We start from the raw sequence: 23,801 nt of genomic DNA, 5'->3' as shown, positions 1-23,801 counted from the left end.
TGTTTCAGATTCATTTTGAAACAATTTTGTGACGTGTGTGTGGGTGCTGGTTTTATTTCATCCATGTCTTTTGCAGTACAAATATAACTGTTATTGCTGTAGTTATTTTTCTTCTCACCTGTGATTGCTATCTCCAGAGTTAGGTGTTTCACAAGGATGTACAAGAGATGTAATTTGGTGATTGATTTAGTCATACTAAGAATCTTTTTCTCGTCACTGTGGTTTTTTTTGTGTTATATAAATAGTTTTCTTTCATAATTTATAAGGACAACAGGTTAGTTTCCATTCCATAAATACAGTTATTGATCAGCAGTTTTTAGACTCTAGAAATGATGAGCCAAACATCCGCATGTTTGAAGAATCCGGTCTTTATCTGATCTCGTGACAGATTAACAATTTCACTTAAAAGAAAATCAAGTTTCAAAGCCTCCAAAATGTTTGCTTGTCAGCTTGGATTTTTTTTGCCATCACCTCAGCTGTTCTCTGTGCTTACTGCCCTTCCTATGCTGAATTTCAGGACTTTAGTCCAGTTTTGTCAGCCTCAATACTACCACTGATCTTCACAGCCTCAAATAAGAGTACTGTGCTGTGAAATGAGGCTTAATCTTCAGTGGACTTTTATATGCTTGGAAATGTGAGCAGAGGAACTTAGTCTAGGAAACCCGGGGCCCAATTTATTAAAAACTTGCCTTGAAAATAATGAAGTCTCTATTTGTTATTTGATTTCTCTTCTTTTTTGCCAAAAAGTATAACTTGCCTTGTGCATCTCCATATCTCAGTAAGACCATTTTAATTGTATAACCCTAGCACAGAAGACAAGGGAAATTGTTGAAAATTACTGTTCATGAGCTGTATTTTTTTAAGGACATTCTCAGATAATTCCTAACACAATTCACAGTTTTTTACTCGTCTTTTGACATAGAAGGTAATTTGCCAGTAGAGTCCTCTTCTCCCACAATACAGTTCCATCCTACTCTTTCTCTGAAGTCAAACACACTTTTCTGAAACAGGATAGGATGTGGCCCTGTTGAGAGCTGTAACAGGATACAGTGCAATTTACCAGTTGAGCAACTGATGAAAGGGAAGTGAAAGTGCATCTTGGTTTATCGCTGTTGCTGGAGTCTGTTTCCACACTGCATCTTTTTGGTCTTTTATAAAATGAATATTGAACTGCTTGTTGAAATATTGAAAAGTGGATAATTGAAAAGTGGAAAGCAGTGGAAAATGCAATGAGCAGCAGATGTGTCAATTCTTCCCACTGATTTAATGTCTGTAACAGCAATTTTCTTCCCAAGACCATGAACACCTTACTTTTGCCTCAGCAAAAGCAGGATAATTCATTTATTTCAAAATAGTATTGTGAAATACTTCATACAGTGCCATGGTGGACTTAATTTTAATTTTGTTAAAGCAAAAAATCAACATTAATAGCAGTGGCTCAAAATTCTACTGCATCTTTTTTGTTGTTTTTTTTTTTGTTTTTTTTTTTTTTGTAAAGTAGGTATGCAACATAAAACTTTTGATTTCTTCAAATTTCTCTGATATATCTCCTGTAAAGGAATGTGTCTTGTTTTTTTCTATAAGATGACAAAATTTTCTAATTTCATTATAAAAAAAAGGGAGCTGCACACAGACAACGAACCATGACACTGATTATATATAACAGATTTCCAGAGGGAAATCCCATTAAGCAATACTATTTTTCTATGGGTGTGCAAAGTGCTTTTGAGTTTCTTCTATCTGTCCTGTAATAGGTTTTGTTTTGAAGCAATTGGAAAACAGACTGTACAAAATTAATGCAAAACTGTCAGGGTGACTCTTTCTTATAACTCATTTCATCTTTCACTAGTATGATATTAAAAAAAATATATTAAATCTTAATGATTAGTGTTCTATTTTAAAACAAATTAAGTGCATTAATACTTTTTGATGTCATCTTTTGATTAATTGAGTTATATATCAATGCAATTTTATGTAAGAGGCCTGTTGACTTAACTGTAGGACTTGGAAGCATTTGGAAGCATATGTCATGTCTGAAAATAGGGAGAAGCTGCCTGATTCCCAAAGATCCATCTACTACCAGGCTCCAGTTAACACAGTCTTTTCCACTCACGTGCTCTCAATTCATAGCTTCTGTCACCCTCTCACTTTATGTGTTATTTAAACCCAGCAGTTTCCCATGCCACATGCCATATTTAATCATGTTACTTATAGATATGTTAATGCGTGGCCAGGGCAGAAGCCCAGTAATCTGCCTGTAACTCCAGTTTAGCTTACAGCTGCTGAAGCCATGGAGTGATGCCACCGTGTTTGTAATTGATTAAAAGTGGGTGACTAGAGACTTTCTTCTGACTTTCCAACCAGTTGCTGGCTGCAAGATTCCACTGTGCAGCCAGGAGGGTTTGGAATTGCCTGAAGCAGGGGAAAGCTGTGTATTTTTGGTGGCTTTTAGAAACAAACTAAAAGTGTCAGGATTGTGCTAAGTGACATTAGTCCTTTCTAGAGTAGGAGAGTAGAGAAACTTCAGGGTGCCTTCCATTTCTTTTTAATTATTTCTTAGTACACAGATGACTTACCTGCTAGGAAAATTCATCCAAGTTCCATCCTTCCTGCAACTTTACTCATGTATACCTCAAACCATAGTCTGGAGAGGAAGGTAACAAAAGTGTACTGTCCTAGCAGCCTGGAGATTGTTTTTTCCCCAACACTGTCTATCCTGTACAATGTGATGGTATAAATAGTCATCATGGAGAAATTGCAAATGTGCAACTAGACATATATCTAGGTTGTGTGCATAACACCAAGGATTACACAATTAATCTACTTACTTCTAGCCAGAAAATCTAGTTAATATCGATGGAGTGCTGCATCTAGTTTGGGGCCCACAGTATCAGAGAACTACTGGAGAGATTTCAGTTGAAAGGCCACAAAAATTATTAAGGGACCGGATCATCTCTGCCAAGACAAGACACAATGGCCACAAACTGGAGCACAGGAGGTTCCTTCTGAACACAAGGAAGCACTTCTATGAGTGTCCCTGCTTGAGCAGGATTGGGCCAGATGGACCCAGAGGACCTCCAACCTCAGCCATTCTGTGAGTTTGTGTGCCTGTCCTCATCAGAGCATGTCTTAGCCCTTTCTGCAGAGTGGAGACTGAAGTGTTTTCCAGGTTGCATGAACTCTTGGATTTCTTGTTGTGCTGTGTCAAAGATAACATCTAGACATATCACTGTAAGACTAGGTGCTTGTAATAGTTGTTTGCCAGCTTTTCAATCTTTTAAAGCAATACAAAGTTACTCCTGGGTGTTATTTTAATGAATGTGAGTCACAACTTAGAAATCTGTAATGCTCCCCATATACATTTCACTGGTTACAATACAGTTGACACAATAAAAATATAATATCACTATATTACTAACAGTAATGATGAGAATATATAAACATCTAAAGTACATGAGTTCATTTTGCTTTTTGTTCAAAGCTTTTATTCAAGGTTTATCAGCCAAACTACATTCACCTTAAAAGTTCTGAAGTATGTTTACACTATTTTTTTCTCAGACTTTCTCTTGCTCTCTAGTGCAAATGATCTACTATAATATAGTAGATGTATATATAGATATAGTAGATGTATAGTAGATATAGACTATAGTAGATATAGTATATGTGCCAAGAGATATTTACAGAGGAAATGCATTTAATTCCCTCTGTCTCTAAACTCAAATCTGCACCCCACTTCACACCCCCCCAAAAAAAAGAAAAAAGAAAAAAGAGTACAGCAGCGGATTAGATTGAAAAGATGCCCACTCAAGTACATAAATTGCAGCATCTTACGTCCCCAGATGTGACTACATAATTTACACAGTAAACACAAGTCAAGTTCCAAGGTAATCTGATTGGATCATAGAGTGGCTTAGGTTGGAAGGGACCTCAAAGATCACCCAGTTCCAACTCCCTGCTGTAGGCAGGATTGCCATCCACCAGCTCAGGCTGCCCAGGGCCCCACTCAACCTGGCCCTGAGTGCCTTCAGGAATGGGGCATCTACAGCGTCTCTGGGTAGCCTGTGCCAGTGCCTCACCATCCTTGGAATAAAGAATTTTTTCCTAATATCTAAACTAAATCTACCATCTTTTATTTTAAATCCATTCCCCCTTGATCTGTCACTATCAGGCTTCTTTTTAATTTGGCAAGGGTACATATACATTGAAAAATTCTCTGGTCTGTGATATTTAAAACAACCCAGTTGCTTAATGAAATTGTAAAGCAATTTTACATAATACTTCAGACAAGACGTTCAGAAAACTTTTCAACATCCACTGTTTCTGATTTTTTCTATTAGTTTAATTATTTAAAAGCTGATATTAATATAAATATTATACATAAATATGGTGTGCCTTCAGGAGATGAGGTTCAAGTTCTGTCCTTTACTTAAAGGTCACTCGTTTGCCAGCCTGCAGTTAGGCATTATATTACAGTATTTTACTTTTCATTTTAAAAAACACCCACTTGGTTCTCTGATGAATATCCGCTGGATTAAGAGTAGTTAGGTTCTGCTTTTGGATATGCCTGTTCTTCCATCTCAGGCCTTAGCAAGAACTTCTCATTGAGTTAAGCCTGGTCTTCGTTTTGTGATCTTTCAGTGACACTACAGGCCATTGCACCCAAGTGAATTAAAAGCCTCTTGGAAAGTCAATGACATTATTTTTTTTTCCCCGAAGGTAGAATTAACAGATGTGTACAGTTAATATAACGAGGTGTCTCTTGGATGACAATTACTTGATATTTTCTTGGAGGCTTTCCAACTCACCGGTAATGATGAGTATGTACGGAGAATAAAAAAGGCTCTTTCTCTCAGAGTAGGCAGATTCTGTAAACATGATTTTCAGCCTTGTGGAGAGTACTAGACTAAGACTTTAATTTACAGTCTCAAGCTGGAGTTAGTCTTTTCATATCCAGTCACCTTTGTATAATGGTGGGCATCATCCTTACTGAAGAATCCTCTGCCTCACTTAATTCTTGGCTTAGAGTGCCTCAGTTTATCTTGTTAGTGAGCAGTTTCTAATTTCAGGTGCACACAGCACAATTCCAGAATATGGCAGGAGATAGTACCCTCACAAAGGTCTGTGGTTAACCTTCAGATGAGGAAATGCAGAAGCACAGTCAGAGTTTTATCACCAGCTGGTGTGCATTGTCTCTCAGCTGCTGAAGTACTGCAGGACCACAGGATGGTCTGTAATTTTTTCTAAGCACTCAGCTTCCATTTTTCCCTTTGCTGTCTCATGGTCAGTCTTCATAATATGTAGGTGGCAAATGAAGGGTACTCTTATGCTTGCTCCCTGTGTATATAAGAGACTGTGCTTTCTTCTTTCTGGCACTCACAAAAGAAGAGCTGTCATCCCCTGTCAAGGAAAGGTAGGAAGCAATGCTTTCCCTCAGGCCATAGCTGAGACAGGAGTCATCTATTGCTGCCAGTGTGCCTTCCTTATCTCCAGTCATCTCCAGCCTTTAAAAAAATGAAGTGTTGTTACCATTCCAACTACTTAAACTGAGTCTAGTATTAACAGTCATTAAGCCAAACAATGTTAATTTTATTTCACAAAAAAATTCCATCTTATTAATCACCAAATGTTTCTGTCTTGTAGTGATTTTCTATGACAGTAAAATAGTAGTATTTTTTTTTGAGCATTTTAAAAGGAAATAACCTTCCTATATATTCTCTCCTTATCTGTAAGAAAAAAGTGGGCTTCAATATAGCACAAAATTATCTTGTATTTGTAAGCAAATGAAAGTACTTTGTGAAGGAAGGGTATTGTTGGAAAGTTTATCCCTGAGAAATAAGAGGCAGTTTTGTTTATGAAGGTGGTTGCTTCACCAGCTTCTGAAACCCAGCCTACTTTCTCTATGTGCAGTCAAGGCATTCAAAATCTTACGGACCTTCAGCTGGACTATATATTGAATGAGAGGAAACAGGACCTAAGATTTAAGCTGGGACAGTGTGTACACTATACTTGTGTACATTGCTTTGTGGTGACTGCCGTGAACAAGGTGTAACCATTTCTGATTACAGGGGCTCATATGCTACTAGCGTTGGGCCTGAGCATGGGTTATGCCCTGTCTCTTACTTCTTCCCCCATGGCAGAGAGGGCTCATGAGTCCCAGTGGACATATGCAACTGTGCTGCTGGCTGGGTAGAAGAAATGATTTAATGCTGTAACTATATTTTTGCAGGTTAAAGTACTAAGATTAGCAGTTAGAGAGCTGGACATCTAGTTCTCCTGGGTTCACATGCTGTCAGCAGCTTAGAAGATTTAAAACTAGCCTCAGGAGAAGCAAATGGCTGCTTCTCCTGTATTGTAAGTGAGAGTACATGTAAGACTGGAAAAATGATTTGTTATTTGTGGCAGCTTGTGTTGCTTGTGGTACCTGTGAATGCTTCTCCAGTTGAAGTTTTTATTTCGCATCACCACAGGAGGAACTTGATTCATTACGCTGTGGTTGTTAGTGCACTGGGTAAGGCAGGGTGTTGTAAGGACACAGCAGAGACCATCAGCAACTTCTGAACACGGGAATGAAGACACATGAAGTTAATCCATCCCTGTTTTCTCAGCAAGGACACAATGACACAGGCTTATCTTCTTTTCCTTGTATGTTTGCTTTTTAATTTATCAAGCGGTATATCTCCCATAGTATGAGTGAGGAACTAAGAAATAGAGAAAGTGATTTTCCAAAAATCTAGAAGGAATTTTATGGCAGATCAGAGACTTAAAGGCAAGTTTTCTGAGTCTCTAGTGAGTTCTGCTTTTGCTTTCCATCCTCTCAGCCATGCAAACTTAGTAAAAAATAGATACAAGACACAACCACTCAGACTGGATTGTGTTTGCACCTATTCTGCTTGGAATGACTCAAGATTTGCATGTTCATATTGCATTCAGATAGCTTTCATCTCTTTTTCTTTTTCTCCATTGCCTCCTCTTTGCTCCCCTACAAACATGGCATATGTTCTTTTGTCATTGATAATGTTGATGTTTTAGACCTCTGAGCTTTATTTCAGCAAAGCCTATCTGTACTTATCTTGAATTCTTGGGTTGATTTCAGTTGCACTGTTAGGGATAACCTGTTTTTCTTCAGAGTGAGATACTAAAATATCTCATGTAGGGGGCAAGGAGAGGAGCTAAATTGCATTATGTCCACTCTTACGTCTATAACTCAAGTTGTTATAATTATTTTTCAGAATGTTTGGGTTTGATTGTTTTCTTCTTTCTAAACAGAGAAAGATGCCAGATAACTAAAATGTAAAGAAAAATATTACCCTGTTTAAATTCTCACTCACGTATATCATTGGACTTGAATGTTTTGAAAGTGAGGTGGTTTTTTTTCCAGTTTATCAGAATACCCTTTTTCATTTACCCATGAAATATGCAAATACTGTGGCTTTATACTTCGTACCCGTTACTAATTAAAGCCCAGAACCTGTCATTTTCTTGTAACTTTTATGCAACTATTTTATTTCAATTCTCCTTTCTCTTTCACTTTAAAACTTATGTTAATGCACCATAACTGCAGTCACTTAATTGTGCTGCTTGTCATGTCATCTCTTCAACACAGGTTAAATTGCCATAAATCTGGAAAATTGTGGTTAAAGCAGGTTCTGTATCTGTATCTTGTTGTGTTCTCAGGTTGATTTCCATTGTACTGTCAGCAGTAGCTAACTTATCTTCAGGATCAAAAATAAGGTGGAAGATATAAACCAATCATTTTTCTGCTAGTTGTTCTGTGGTAGCAGTTTCAAGTCTTGGACGTAGGGAAAACCTCTTGTTCTGGACCTTTGATACAGAGTTTTACAGTTGCTAGTGGAAAGTAGGTTTATTCTGCTGTTGCTATTGTATTTACCTGAGTAGTGATTCACAAGGTCTTCGAGGCACTGAAAGGTTTGCCGTGGAGAGATGTAATACCAGTTATTTGGAAGGCGGAAGATCCTGTAATGTTTCACCTCCCTGTGCCGCACTGACAAGGAATATAATCCTGGAGAAACAAGAGGACTAATTACAATTTCGAGTCCTAATTCTGCAGGGATAGCTGAGACCCCAATGGTAGAGTGTTTGAAAAGGTCCCACAAAGTTCTTATAAAACTGATTGTCTGTCCTAATTTTCTTTATTTTAAGTATAACAAATGGAATAAAGTGCCCAGAATTCAGGACTTGGATTTTGATTGATTCTAAATTTCTGATGTGTTTTTCTTTTACATTTACTGATGAAGTATTTTTTGAATTGATGTGAGGGAAACAGGCCTTCGCAGAAGTTGTTTGCCTTTCCCTGAACACAAGGACCAGACTCATTTGCTGGGCTCCTGATTTTGATCACCTGGTTTAATTAGCTTCCAGCAATGCAGTAGCTAGTACCTGTTAATGTGGTCCTGGCAGGAGATTACAACTGGATTTTTCTGTTTGTTTAAAACTATTATGTTGCATTTAGTTCATATGGACTTAACATATATCCTGAATTTCTTTGAAATTTGTGTTGGTGTTACATGAAACTAATTCACTTGTGGTATACAAGTGGTCAGAACTGATGATTTAGTGTTCCTTTCTAACTGTAGTATTATTAAATTTGGGTGTGTTTCAGTGCCTTATAAAAGTGGAAGATATCACAGTGGACAATGGCAGATGTATTCCCATTGAAAAAAATAGTGAAATGTGAACATTATAATTCCTATATAGCAACACAGTTAAAATTCTGTTGGCTTATGCTGAAAATTGATATATTAGCAAAGAAAAAGTGTGATGAGAGGTGGGAAATCAATTTAATAAATTTCTTAGGAAGATGGAATAGTTTCAAATCAGTAGTTCTAATAATCAGTAGTTTAAAAAAACGAATGGAATAATGGTAAAGAAAATGAAGACATAATTTTTGGGAAGTATATGAAAGAGCTACCTGCTTACATGGGGAACCTAATTATCCATCATCCTTTCTGCTTTGTATGTATTTTATGACTTCCTCAGCCACTTGTTTGCAGACCAGGGCAAAGCTACAGCATTTCCTCTGCTTGAAAATTCTCACTGCCTAATAAGTTTTACATGTGACCAAAGTGAATAATAATGTTTAAACAACTGTGTCTTGTTTATGCTGGTGCCTGTGGGACCTTCCAAGGCCATGGTTAACCTTGTTTTCAGCAGTGTTTAGTGTAGGTGACCAGTGAAGACTGGAATGCTGCACTGGGTGCCTTTCTCTTCTCATTACATACATTTTCAGGTTTTGAGGTTATCCACATGGAGCGGGATAGGGAGAGAATTAAGGCTTGTTAAACTGTTCATGCCTGAGATCAAAGGGGAAAAAATATTCCTCACCTTTCCTAGTCTCACTCTCTCTGATCATGAAGGAGCCGACCTTGGTGTTGGGGAGCTGTAGAAGTTCCTCTGCTTTCTCTCTCCCCAGCCCTTCAAATAGCCAGCTGTGAAGGATGAAAAAACAAATTCTGAAATTTGGACACCAGTGAAACAGAGCAGCATGTGGTCGTGAAAGTACAGCATTAGCCAGGAAAGTGACTGCAAAAACAACTGCAGTTATTCTCTAAACTGCGTCCAGGCATATTTTTCAGTTTATGGAGAAAATCTTGTTCTCCATTTTCACACACTGAGTTAAAATAGCTTTTGTGAGATGAAGAGAAGAACAAAGAAGTCTTGGACTTACTAGGGCAAACAAAACTTTTCAAGCTACCATTATCTGGATTCCCAAGGACATATCCATGTGGCATTTGAGATGCTTTAGTTAGTCCCCCCTTCTTTGTTTAAGCAACTTTTGTTAACACAGATTGTATTTTACTGTACAGGGAATACATCCCAAATGAAATGATTCACCTTATGCTAGGGAACAGTCCAGTCTTTTAGATTAATTGCTTTTTTGAATAAGGGAAAGCGTCATCACCAATTCTCCTGATAACCTGACACAGTACTTTTCTACAGTCAGTAATGATACAGCTGAGCTTGCTGTACTAGTGTAGGAGTCACTGGTACTTTAAAGTAATGTTATTCTTATGTGTTTGATCCTGTCTTGGGGAAACTTCAAACATGGTAATGGAAAGTGCCTGTCTGTGCCTCGCATTTTGAAAAGCATCTCTGTTTCAAGAGGGTATAGAAGATATTAAAATTTAAGCACTTGCATAAATCCCAATTAAGTTCACAGTTCATATGCTTAAGATTAAACAGGTGTTAAAACCCTTTTCTAGAAAAACCTTAAGTGTATCCTTCAATGTTTTCTTCCTGACTGTTGTCTAGGGCAACAAGAGAGCTCTGAATATTCCTTAGCTGTTTCATTGAATGACTTATTCGTCTTTCTTATTTGTTTGTGGGTTGTTTGTTTTTGTTTTTTTTTTTCATGAACTAATAGGACTTCCATTTTACTCTTTGTAAAAAGTTATTTCTCAACCAGATCACTTTCTTGAGATCTTAGAATTAAAAATCAGTCCTCACAATGCAAGTATTTTAATTATCTCATGTGAAATCAAATGTTTTTTGACCCTTGCAATTATTTAAAACTGTTTTTCATTTTAATATATTCTAAACTTAGATGTCAATTGATGTCAGATTTCAAGGGAACTGAGGAATTATATCAGGATATCAATAAATAAAATTTCTTTCTAGTTATTCTTGGTGTTGTTAATTATGACACTGAATAACTTTAATCAGTGTAGTAAACGTACAAAAATTGGTGTTGAGTTGTTATGGGAAATGCATTTACTTACCCATGATAAACCTTTGCTACGTATTTCCCTGGAATATAATTTTCTCGTCCTGTTGTAAGTGAATGGACTCTCCACCAGCCTCCTTCACTGTGTGAAAGCAAGACAAGGGATATTTTCAGATACATTTTCAGAGCTTGTCCTCCTTTTAGAAGTGAGTTAAGATGTACAGGCTAGCCTATAACCTTCTGTGTTCTTGAATTCTCACACTCAGAAATGGACCCAAGTTTGCTTCATTTAGAGCAGTTTCTTTGAGATTAAATTTGGACGCAGAAATAAGCTGCATTTTTTCCATCTCAATTGCGTAAGTAATAAAACATTTTTTCTGTAGTTAAAAGAAGAAGGGTAAATATGCAGTGGTTAAACCATGCTGTGTTCTGTCTTCCCACAGCTAGACTTCTCTTGGTATGCAAGACACTCAGCTTATGGCTGAGCATGCTGTGTCTAGACAGCCTTGTAGTTCCTCCTGCAGCATTAGGGAAGAGAAGCTCAGCATATGGTCTCTGTCTGCAATGAAACAAGTTTTCAATCTAACAGAACTGCTTCATGGTTTGTTCTTTCTCTTTTCTTCCATGAATTACTCCAAAAGGCTCCCCCCCCCCCCCCCCCCCCAAAAAAAAAAAAAAGAAAGAAAGAAAAAAGACCTTCTAGCCAAATGTGTGTGACCAGGCATATGTTTCTTCATTGATCTGACATAGATTATTGATGAAGCTTTAGCTTTTGAGTCCCTTTGGAGGGCAGTAATAAAAATTTTCACAGGGATGCTACAGTGTTTTAGAGACTAATGAAAGGAATTATGTCAATGCTGAGTTAGGATGATTTATGCTTTTTTCTCCACCTTTTCCTTTAAGGATTTGAATCTAAATAACAGTGTTTGAATACTCTTTTTGTGGCAGTTCCAAAATAATGCTTCCAAATAATTCCCAGACAGCAGATCCAATACTCAGTCTAGGTCAAGACAGCTGAGTTGCAAACACTAAGTTAAACCTCCTGGCTTATAATGACTGGCATCATGGTCCAGAAAGTATGAACTGGAGGAAAAAGAGAAGTCTGCTATTTAGAGTTGGAAGTTTCAGGGCTCTGCAAGTTTTGTTTGTGGCTGTGTTGTGAAATAGTTTAAAAGTTCAGGAACTTTTGTTTGTGTGTTTGTTTTCCCACAGAACTCTCAGAACCCATTATTGTGAGAATAAAAAAAATTGGAGACACTCAGCATATACCTCCCTACAAACTATAGCATTACTAATGCTGTAAAATTCCAGTGGTGGTTAAAAGTCCAAGAGCAGCATGTCCTCCCTGGGGCAGGAGCCACAGAAATCATATACGCTGGGGTATTTCTCTGGAGGACAGCTGGTCCTACTAGCACAGACTAGGTAATGAACAGTTCCTGGATGAGTGTGGAGAGTGTAGAATGCTGTCAGTGGTCTTGATCTAATTGTGCCAACCTAGAGCAGTCATCAGTATCTGTGAGGAGTTGTAGTTTCCTGGTACGATTCACAGAGCTGATTGCCAATACACTTAATTGCTTTGGTTGAAGGTTGAAAAGCAGTTATTATAAGAGCAGTATGTGCTGCCTTCTAATGCTTCTCCATGGTAACTCCTTCTCACTTGTGTTCTGATCATGCCTGCCATTCTGCTTTTCTTTTCCATTGTGTTTGGCTTCTTTGAATGACTTGAGAGAATGATTATACCTAAAGGTTATGTACACAGAGCAAGAACCTGTATACAAATAGTTCCTGTTAACATCATCCCAGTTGGGAAGAACAGGGTCCTTCATTAGGACACAGTGCTTTGCATAGAGCATTGCTTTTTGTCTGCACAAGCTGATCCAAATCAGGAAGAGTAAAGTTCTTATCAGGGCTTACTTTGGCTCTTGTTTATTGCAGGAAATGTTCTTGATGGTTGCACAACAGATAAACATGATAAAAACTTCTACAGTACTAGCCTAGAACTTTCAGATGTTTTATGTCTAGCAGATCATATTATACAACACATGCATATACATATGACAAATGATACATACAGTTCCCACTGTTATAGGTATATGTAGTTTTGTTTGTAGTTGGGAGTGAAACTTTCAGCTGGGATTTCCAGGCTAAGGCAATCATAGGTTCATAGAGAGTGACACTGATTTATGGAAGCTCTCTATCAGAAAAAAAATTACCTTGTGGTAGTGTCTGAACCTTTTGATCTCCATGTTTAGGGAAACCACTGTGTCAACAGAACATGGCAGCAGCCATTCTGGGTCTGTATACAGCTGTGACAGAAGTCTCTGAGAATTCATGAAGCATCTGTGATACTTCTCTTGAGTACTTCTGTCCTCTAACTATTTCATGTTTTGGCTTCTCCAGTTAGAGTTTGCCATGAATTTAGAGATCCTCAAAGGATTTCTCTGATATGAATGTCTTTTATCTCCTCTTAAATCCATCTGCTCCTCCAGTTGTGAAAATGAAATCTCTCATTTCTATTTAAGCTGTGAAAACAGGGGCTGAATAACTCCTAGGAGGTCATAGTGTGCAGATACAAGTTGTGCAAAAAGGAATAACAGATCTATTGCTGCCCATTTTTCAGGAAGTGCACTTATACTGGTATGTGACCATATTTGCACTATATTTAAGATCAGCCTAAATTAGTGTAATTGTTTTTCTTGAGCCTGCTTCCTTGTGAGGTTTGTAAATTTTTGAGTACAAATAGCAAGGAAATCTTTGACTTTTTTTTCTTTTTTCTATCCAAAAAATGCAGACTGAATTTTAAAAATAAAGAGAAAAGCAGTTATTTTATTTCTGTTATAGTTGCCTTAAATGCAGGATGAAATTCAAAGTCCTAACCAAGAAGGAGTTGTTAGATTAAAAGGAGTGAAAGAGATGCTTGAAATTCAGAATCATTTTCCTTTTGTACCTAATTCAAACTACTTTTGCTCACTCTGTTTTCCACAAGTATGAGTGCTTTCTGAAAATCATCTTTTAAAGCAGAATTCACTTCTGACTCCTTTTTAAAATCATGCTCTGAATCTATCTTCAGAAGCCATTTCAGAGGATCTAAAAAAGCCCTGACATACCTAATCTTTAAAATCTAGGGAAATTTACACTGTGGCTAAGAATCCTTCCTTGCTGATTCTAAACACAGTCCATTTTGCTGAACTGCATCCACTTGGAGTCATCTACACAAAGACTATGACAAAATGACAGTTGATGATTAACATCATCAATTGTAACAAAACATTAAAAAAAAAAAAAAGTATCTACTTACTCTGATAGCACACGTAGTTTTTCTCCTACATGAAATATAGGTTGGCTTATGTCTGCTGAGGGATAGTCATAGAGGACAGCAAGGAAATCACTCTCCTGACCTGTTAAAAAAGACAGAAGATGTGATAGAGTTCTGAAGAAGAATGGAAGAAATGTGTATGTTCTGTTTTATAGAAAGTCATAAAAAGCCTATAGCTTTGGAGAAGAATGTGAAGATACTAGAAATGAAAAAAAGGCCACTTAGTTAATTATAACTAGCTAATTTTAGGCCACTTCTAGTAATTATCATTTTTAAGGGACATGCTCAGTTTTGAAACTATCAAAATGAGTATTTATAATATTATGAGGTAACCTAGATTTGATGAATGCCTTTGTCTCTAAGTGCCTCCAGCTACAACTCTGAGCCATATTTTCCTTCAAGGAGATGAAGATGTGTGTTGAATTGTTCCAGTGTTTAGCACCACTGGTACATTTTGAAATCATGAAATTAGTTCAGGTAAAGGGCAGTGTGAGTGTAGCTATAATTGCCCATTTCCCATCACCTTTGTGAGTCATTTTAATGAACAGCCAGAGGCTCTCGTTCTCTTTCTTATGTTGAATCTGTCCTAGGGGTGGCACATGATGCTCCTTATTTTCCATAAACGAAGAGAGACAAAATGCATGTTTATAATTAAATCACTGTGTAACTGCAAGTCCCAGAACTGAGGTCAGAAAAGAGATGAGAAGGCTTTTACATCAGTCAGGATGAGTCTGGGTCTTGCAGCACTGTAAGGACATGTGTTGAGCCCTTGGATTCCTGAGGGGGATGGAGCCTTGCACTTTGAGCAAAACTGACTACCAAGCATTAAAAAGCTTCTCATCCAGCAGGAACACCCAGCAAACACTGACAGGTGGGAGATTTGCAAATGAATGATGGTGGGTTTTATGAGCATAGTGGTGGTGGGTTGATAGATGATCTTAGTTTAACACTTCTAATTGTCTTTACAGCAGTGATAGTAAAAAACGTGATAAGAAAAATGTTCCATATCCATCATTTAAAAGAAAGTAACATTTTCTCAGTTAATTTTGAGTAGCTCGATGATACAGAGGCGAGCATTACGCAACGTGGAAAGTCCTTTCACATTCATATTCCAAGTGGTTGTAAGTTTGTTTAGTTTTCTTATCTGTTGCCGAATGAAATAGTCCTATGATACAAACATTAAGCATTCTTACAGATATATATAGGTGTCTAGAGTCTAGAGTAGACACAAATTAATTTGTCAGTACATGTTGTGTTATTATTACATGGTTTTCTTAGTTGATAAGTGTCCCTGAATTGAAAAGACCTAGTCCAGCACTTTTGTATCACCCAATTGCCATGATTAGTGAACTGTATCCTATGTAATTCACTGAGCTATACATTTTGTGCCAAACATGCCTTGCATCACTTTCCTGTTATGCACTAAAAGTGAAGAAATATCTTCTCTATGAAACTGCATTTAGCGATGCTTTTTTAAAACCTTATTTCTAAGTGTTCTTTCTCCACGCTGAAAGAGTAGAAAGTCCTTTTCTGCCCTCTTTTCTATTGTATGTGGTGGTCTCCATTTTGTTATGCACTGCAGAGAACATGATTTTTTCTCTGCTCTAGAAAGATCTGCATTATTTTGATTATGCTTTCATCTTTATATCTGTTTTAGTTTCATTTTTGCTTGTGAATTTGGAGGTCTGAAAAGGAAGGAATTAATCATGGTGTCGGCTGCTGCATCCATGCAACCACTTAAAATGTGTGTACTTATATTATGCAAAACCTTTCAAGTTTCCCACTCCACTAACAAGCCCTCATTTTAATTTGCATTTAAATCAAACCTCACTGGGTTTTTTGGTTATATGAAATACCCCACCGCACTCTACAGTGTTTCACAAAACCCATATGAGCTCTTTTCAAAGACAAAAGCCATGAAACGGGGTTGAAGAGATTACCCTGTTTCTCCACACCCAAATTTCAGCTATATTGACTGAGTTTCCCTCTATCACAACCTCTCCTTCACAGTTTAAGTGTGTAGGTGACAAGTGAAATGGAACAACTCAAAAACTAGAGTGGAAAGATCAAAGTGCTGAATCCTTTCCATTCAGTAAGGTGTAGTGGGTATTATTTGTTTTGTTTGTTTGTTTTGCTGTTGTTGTGTGTTGTTTTTTGTTGTTTTTTTTTTTTAAGGAGAGAAAGATGAGTATGAAATACAAGCTAGTTTTAGATGCTTGCATGGCTAGATGTCTTTAAAGGTGTGAGGCTGAATCCTGCATGGCCCAAAGTACTCATTCAGAGGCCAGCTGTGAATGCGCTACCAAATTGTTCAAGAGAGGAGGGAGAGCACAGGCTGTGCATCCAAATCCTAATTCCTGTATGGTCCCATGGTTTAATGTCTGACAAGAATACTGTGATTTATGGCATATCAAATCCCAGAGGTGTTAAAGGAGAGCAGTGGTGTGGCGGGGCGATGCGCTGTTCTTCTGCCACGAGGTGTGGCTGCAGAACCAACATTGACGTGTACTCAAATTAGATCTAAACCTGCCAGCTTCTTGGCCTGAGGGAAAACTTCTCTTTAATAACATGATTTAAAGTTTGATCTGCTCAGGAAACTAAATAGAAACATACTCACTGGATTACCACAATATCTGCTTTTAGTTCTGTGTTCCATTTAAAAAAAAATGTTGTTTCCATTGGGTTTGAATGACAGTGCTGATGCTTGTGTGCCTGACTTTAACTAGCAACTTCTAAGCCGTTACAAAAGTTACTGGCCTGATCAAAATTGAGAGAGATCAAAAGACCTATGCAGGCATTTGAAATGTGCATTTCTGTTTTGATAGTTTGGTTTTTATGGTGGCAGTTGCTGAGAAGATCAGCATAGGCACTCTTCATAAATAAATAAATAAATGGATGGTTCGTATTGTGTGCCCCTGGTTTGCCACTAAGTGTTTGGTCTATGCTTTATCAGGACCTAGGGCTATACTGCTTCTTGGCAATGCTAAAAGCAGGCTGTATTTCATTTGAACCATCAGGAAACCAGTTTGGTTCTCCATCGTTACAAAGCCAAGCAGTACAAGTGGACAATCCTTGTTGGAGAGCCCCAGTATTTTGATTAACACCCTCCTCCCACCCCTTAAAAACAACAATAATGCTTTTTTTCTCTTCTGCATCTCTGAGGAACAATTTACTGCTGCACTTGTTTGGCACAGTGCAGCATGATGAGAGCTAGGGCTGTGCATAGTCTCTACCCACTCATTTGCAGTTTGAGAGTGGGAGGTCAATGGAGATCTCCCGCTTTCTATCTCAGACACACAATGTCTATCAGCCTATGGAGGGTTTTGCAATTTGAATTCAATTTTTTCATTTGTGCACGCTTGGAGTAGGTGCATTAGATTCGCCTTTTTCAAGCTTGACCTGTGAAACATCTGTTTTCATATACCCTTAGTTGATAAACTTAGTGACATGGAAAGATGGCCATGTGCTACTTTTAATACAATTGTGCAAGATTAAATTTCAGGTTCAGTTTTGATGTAATAGCATTATGATTTTTAACCTTTAAAAAGATCAGAACTAAAGCTCAAGAGAAAAATTGTGTGAAACATCACATGGAAGTTTGTCAAAATGCGATATTTCTCTTTTCCAGTGCATCAGTTCTATCTGAATTGGAACGAACATCTTTCAGGAGAACCAGAGTATAAAAGTATTAAAGTACTATATCTTTTTAATTAAAGTAATTCTGGGAACTTCGGGCTAGGACATACCTAAAAATAAACACTGTCTACAGATGCCTTCCTCATCCCACAGGAAAACTTCACACTTGCCTGATTTTTCTATCAGACAGATTAAGGAATAGATGCATGAATGAAGGTATCAAATATTTTGAACACCTTTTTGCTCTTGAAAGAAATTAAATGAGTCCTTACCCGTCTGGCTTGCCCCATTTGTTTCTTCTCCTCCTTCTGCGGAGGCTCTCGGTGTTTTCATAGTGTTTCCCATTGCGCTCTCTAATTCCGTAAAGGCAATTCAGAACTAAATCAAAGGAAACATTGCATTTAAACTGCAGAATAACACCTGCTGTGCCAACACATGAAAAATAACCCAGTTTTGATGTCTCCGATGTTACACGGCTTTACTTTTGAGAATGAGTCTCAAATTCATGTGAGAGTTTTACATATTTGCTAAGCTCTCACCACTCTGATGCTTTTATCAGGGGAATAGCAGAAAACCACAGCTAGGGAAGTTGCTCAGAAGAACGTAATGTAGTAAAAGTTTCCATTACCAGTACCTCAGCACAATAGGAAGTCACTGCAAAGCCATGCCTGTACAGTCATTTATGTATAAAAATGTTCTTTGCAGCACTTGGAGTTCTCAAGCTACAAAGAAGTTAGTTAATTAGATTGTCGTATCTGTTTTCAGCTCTGTGTACTGTGTTGCTTTATTGCCGAACACCAAGAGTGTTGCTCGGTGGTTTTCTTCTGATGCAGTTGTGATCTCAGCAAATGGGGGCAATGCTTTTTTCCTCTTTTTTTTTCCTTCTTTTTTTCCCTTTTTTTTTCCTTCTCTTTTTTTTCTTAAAAGTAACACACTGCCCCCAAACATTTGATCTTAGAGCACTCCTCTTGCAGTTGCGCAAATTCTTCAAAATTTTATCCATTGGGTGAATGTATGAGAAACGCTTTGTCAGACAGTACTGGAACTAAAATAACCACAGGGAGAATCCATTCGCAGGTACCCATTCTGATTCTCCATAACAGTGAGCAGACAGACTTACCCTTTGGATTGGAAGTTTTCATTTGCTATCGTACATTTCCAGAGCAGAGTGAGCTGTATTTGTTCAAAATTGTACATTAAAATAACTAAGCACTACTAGCTAATAACCAATGATTTAAAAAAACTACTTTTGTAATTTTCTCCATGAAAATATGATCCTGCAGCACCCGGTGCATTTATCCTAAAGTGAGGTGCAATCTGTATCTTTCAGTTTTCTCTATTACAGATATTTTGAAATTGATTACTGCCTCTGGGATGCTTTTCTTATGACAGGCAAGTGCCTGACAGTGATAGCTGGAGGGGTGTCTAGCTTGAGAAGCAGTACTGCTGAAGGCAGTGAGTGATATGTTATTATTAACTGTCTTGGAATTTGAAGATATTGCTTAATACAATGCACATTTGACATCTTAGAGAAAATTAGACACCCTTAAGAATAAAGTACTATTTAAAGGAAAATACTTTGCCTCTAATCAAGGGAAAGCAGATCAGTGCTGAAACAGAATGGTAGTGCGCAGTCCGATTCCATCTGCTTTTCAAACTTCTTAGCTCTGTTCCCAAAGGCTTTTGGTAGATGCTTCTATTTCACCAAGCAAGTGGCACATTGTCCTTTTTGCTGTCTGCATTTAGGATCTAGCTTGTGACACATCTGCAGGATGCAGCTGCACCAGTGTCTTTCTGACAAGTGACTCAAATCTACTTCACAAGAACTTCTTCCATTGCCTGATATAAGGAATCTACAGGCTGAATAGTAACGATAAAAAAGTAACCTTAAATTTAAATATGCTATATTGATACTTATATTTGAACAAAAAGTCATTCTTGATAGAATGTTCTAGATTATTCTCCATTACAACACACCTGAGTTTCTATAACTAAACCCAGAATTCATTTTCCCAGGCACTTTCAACTTGCAAAATTATAATTTTCCAAACTAACTTTGAATGTTTTTTCTTCAAGACCTAAGTTTAATTACTTCAGTATTTTTTCTCATTTATATACCATCAAGAATAACAGGTATAGGCAAAGTAATAGGGCAGACAATGCTTTGGTACAGATATTATAGACTTTCCTGATGCATTTTCAAATCAGCCAGCAAAATTTCCTAGACAACGATAATAGAGAGCTCTACAGGGCTGAAAAGATCATCCAGAAAGGTGGGATAAATACCCAGACAGAATCTTCAGTGTGATGCGGTAATCATATTTGTCTAGTACTTAAAAAGGCAGTTCATCTCTAGCTAAGCTGATGCCGAGCTGCACTTACCAGAAGCTTGTGCAATTCTGGATAGGTGCCAAACGTGGCAACATGGTTGTGCCCATTTAGAATTTTAACATATGCGACCATCAGTTAGATGAGAATAGCATTCGAATTTTGTGTCACAAAGAAACACACAAATGTGATACAGTCCTACCTCTGTTGCCCCTTTGTTCTGGATTTTCCGGTATTTGAGGGCCAGAAAAGCAAGTCATCCTACTAGTGAGCAGACTTGTGGCACACTGCTTTCAAGACCATTTCTCACACTCTTAAGATTCATTGATAGAGTGGACCCCATTGTCAGGGATGCCTGAGTCACTTGGAAAAGTAGTGTGGAGCATGTGAATATTATGGAAAAACTTCTGCAAGTTTTACCCTGCACTTGCAAACTTTCTAAAAACACGGCACTTTTAGAATTGTAGAATCACCAAAGTTGGAAAGGACCTCCAAGATGATCCAGTCCAACTGTCCGCCTACAACTAATATTTCCCCATTAAACCATGTCCCATAGTACAATATCTAAACGTTTCTTGAACACCTCCAGGGACAATGACTCAACCACCACCCTGGGCAGCCCATTCCAGATTCTGACTGCTCTTTTGGCAATGAAATTTTCCCTAATATCCAATCTGAGCCTTACCTGGTGCAGATAAAGGGCCATTCCATCTTGTCTTATCAATGGCTGTGTGGGAGAAGAGACCTTTTGAGCAAGGCACCTTTGTTTTCCTAGATGGTGTATAGGAGTCAAAACTCTAAGCACTGTTTTAAAAACACCTGATATGTTCTTGAAGGCTTGCTGATACACAGCTGGGAATTGAACTGCTATCTAGTCCAGAAGGATCGAGTATGCGTAACACCATGTGCCTGCTTTGTTGTATCTCTGTAGACCACATGGAAAACTAGCTTGGCTCACTTCTACCGTACAAGATGCCACTTTATATGACCTTGTTTCTGTCAACAGGATGGAGGAGCATACAGCTTAGTGCTGTTCATTTAGAAGAATCTGACTTACGGAAAATAAAAGTGTTACGAAGTACTTTCAGTAACAATGAAACGCAGTGGCATTTTGGACTTTGATGTCACTAGCATGACAGTTTGCTCTGCTTCATTACATTTTCCAGGCTAAGTTTCACTGTCGCTAATTACTACTGGTGGCAGCATAAAATCTCGAAGATGGCAGAGACATCAAGATATGCTCTAAATTCAAAGCAGAAGTGTTCAATTAAAAAAAAAAAAAAAAAAAATGAATGGAATGGTTGGGCTTCTGCGATTGATTTGCTAATCCAAAGTGGTTAAATGGAAAATGACATTTCAGGCCTGGGTTTCCCACCAAGGATACTTGTCATTGTGTATTTGGGCAGAGTGAAGGTGTTTGCTGTTCCATTAAAGGTGGTGGAGTGAATGTCCCAGGCTATAGCTCAACTCTCAGACATTATAAAATAGGATAGAAATGGAAGAAATGGGAATTTGGACAGGGAGAAGGTTGTTTCTACTTGCATGCTGGTAGTGACACATCACTGTTTTCAGGGTAGCAGCGTATTAATTTGTGTTCTAAGTATTTCTAAAGCAACACTGCACAGAACTCTTAAGTACATGGTAGGTCTTTATGCTTTAAGTAGTGTGTGCTTGTACTGAATATTAACAACTTAACCTAAATTCATTGTATCACGTTATGATAAATTGTATGATGGTTTCCTCAAATTTTGAGGTTCTCTGCAAAAATAGACTTAACACAAAACTGTAGAGCATCTTGCAGCTGAACTCATTCATCATTTAAGTAAACAATGGAACAAGTTTTATAAATGACATTCTTTTGAAATAGAGAATCTGTTCCAGGGCTTGTCAAGTTTGGTATACAAGTAGAGGCTGCATCCTTCAGTTGTACAAGCAGATAATTGTGCCAGACCCACACAAAATTGCCCACAGACAGCTGTTTGGGAAGAACTGAGGTGAGGTGATTGGTTCCAAACTTACCTTGTTGTAGCACTCCCAAATCCTGCACTGAGAAGTGCAGCTGTTGGGAGGCAAATCAAGCCCACCTCTACTGCAGGTGGAGGGTTGGCTCTGCCTGTTCTCTGGCCACCTCCTCTGGCTTGTATGAAAACCTTATTTTAACCATTAAGACTACATTTTCAGTCTCCCCAGCTTTTGGCCCTTTCAACTTGTGCACCTATTGCTTAGTGAAAGCAGGTTGCTGCAGCCACGGCAGTTTGCAAACCCACTACTAGTGCAACCTAATGGGCTTTACTGCTTTATTTTTGTAACCAAATGGAATGCAAAGAAACATCAGCCAGTTCTATGTCCTATTTGTTAAGGGCAGAGCTCTTGGCAAGTGTGAAACCATTCAAGGCTGAAATCGTACTGACCTAAATCATGCGTCCCAAAAACCTGCTCTACAATTTGCACCTTCCGTTCCTGCAAGCAGCACATGTAGTAATAATTTCCTCTCACATAATCTGTTCTCTGAGAAAATGTGGCTTGGTAGCACTTAAATGACAGAGCATGGAGGAAAATTCCATTGCTTCGTAAGGATTTTTTCAAAGTTATATTTAAAATGATCAAAGATTAGGAAACGTAAATAAACAGAAATAATAAGAGAAGTAAAAAAACAAAATGTAAGGGCTCAAGAAAAGCTGTTCCATGGGTAATACTGCAGACAAGTAAAATGAGGAAATATATAATTCTTGATATGTTATGCCTTATTTTATTTTTGTTACCTGATTTTGACATTTGTACCTTCAAGGTCTTAGAATGCAATTCTCAATAATGTCCACACGTAAAATCTGAATTTCGTTTAGTTTGGAAATGAAGATAACAGTAACCTGTTGGAGTTTTGTTTGTTTGTTTTCAGAGGAAAAAAAAAAAAAGCTTTAATTTAACAAATTGAATTTTCTGTGTGAATTTCCCTTAATTCACCATTAATCAAAATTAGCATCCTTTCAATTTTTAGACACTTGTATCTTTGTCGTAAGAAAGATCAAGGTAATATCGTAACCAAGGTAATTCGTATGCAAAAATCTAAGTACTCTGAAACAACACAGTAATACCACATCATGCAAACTTCTAACCCTTTGAGGAAAAAGCCCACTAGTCTGTCCATGACATTTCTCATATTTTGTGTTTCAGTTAGCTATGTTTTGCTGCAGCATGAGGTCCTATGCATCTCTATTAATGCCAGCTTTCAGTAGAAACAGAATTGTAGAAATGAAAAATCATTAAGGTTGGAAAAGACCTCTAAGATCATCTAGTCCACCTACCAAACACTTCTTGTCCCTTTCATGTTTACTACCAGTCCTTATGAAAAGTAGTAAGGCAGGCTTTTCTACTTCTACCTTAGGTGGTACTTGAAATCCATGGTCTGAATGCTGTAATTACTAAAAAAATAAAGTTCCACGTTGTATAGAGAACAACAAAAAAAAAAAGGCAGACTAGATCCTGTCTGCAGATAATCTAAAATGCATCAGATTAATTTTTACCTTCAAATGCTAGGCATGATACTCCAGGTTGCAGTATTTCTCAAACAAGTCGTAGTCACAACACTGCTCTCATGCTGCCAGCAAGGGTGAGCTGATCAAGCCAAGGAGCAGCCAGGCGAATGAGTGTGTTGTGGAGTTCACGCTGTCATGTAGAGCAGCATTTGCCAAACAGGCCACATACTTCCTCTCTGAGAAACAAGGAAGGCACAAAGTGTTTGCAACAGATGAGGTTTCTGATGCAAGTCACTACCTAAGAAACTTTTATCTATGGGTTGAGAGAAATAGGGAGGTTTTCAACACATTGCATCAGAGCTGGTTG

General features: G+C 37.8%; 2 protein-coding genes across 3 annotated transcripts in view; one reads left to right on the top strand and one right to left on the bottom strand.

Annotated features, from left to right (window-relative positions):
• Window positions 1-23,801, top strand: part of TG (thyroglobulin) — a 139,899-nt gene that overhangs the window by 79,233 nt on the left and 36,865 nt on the right. The window lies entirely within an intron of this gene.
• SLA (Src like adaptor) lies at window positions 57-23,618 on the bottom strand. 2 transcript variants are annotated; one of them, XM_048939553.1, is made up of 8 exons: window positions 23,483-23,618; window positions 17,906-18,011; window positions 13,980-14,079; window positions 10,737-10,823; window positions 9,343-9,446; window positions 7,889-8,020; window positions 6,422-6,554; window positions 57-5,501 (listed from the first exon to the last, which is right to left on the bottom strand). In XM_048939553.1, exons 2-8 carry the CDS (start codon window positions 17,976-17,978, stop codon window positions 5,282-5,284), a joined length of 849 nt encoding a protein of 282 aa, XP_048795510.1. In that variant the 5' UTR covers window positions 17,979-18,011; window positions 23,483-23,618; the 3' UTR covers window positions 57-5,281. The 2 variants fall into 2 exon arrangements, with proteins under 2 accessions (XP_048795510.1, XP_048795511.1); XM_048939554.1 differs by lacking the exons at window positions 57-5,501; window positions 6,422-6,554 and adding an exon at window positions 6,572-6,698.

Source organism: Lagopus muta, chromosome 3, assembly GCF_023343835.1.
Source record: "Lagopus muta isolate bLagMut1 chromosome 3, bLagMut1 primary, whole genome shotgun sequence".
In the NCBI taxonomy this organism is placed as follows: domain Eukaryota; kingdom Metazoa; phylum Chordata; class Aves; order Galliformes; family Phasianidae; genus Lagopus; species Lagopus muta.
The sequence above is the reverse complement of the archived record's forward strand: the minus strand, read 5'-3'. Positions and strand labels throughout refer to the sequence as shown.

Bases quoted from the DNA above. Each gene is read 5' to 3' on its own strand.
- SLA (XM_048939553.1), bottom strand. From the start codon at position 17,978: ATGGGAAACACTATGAAAACACCGAGAGCCTCCGCAGAAGGAGGAGAA. The intron at 14,080-17,905 runs GTAAGGACTCAT...CTTTTTTAACAG, and splicing joins AAATGGGGCAAGCCAGACGG to GTCAGGAGAGTGATTTCCTT. The intron at 8,021-9,342 runs GTGAGGAATATT...TTGTTTCTCCAG, and splicing joins AGAGAGTGAGACTAGGAAAG to GATTATATTCCTTGTCAGTG.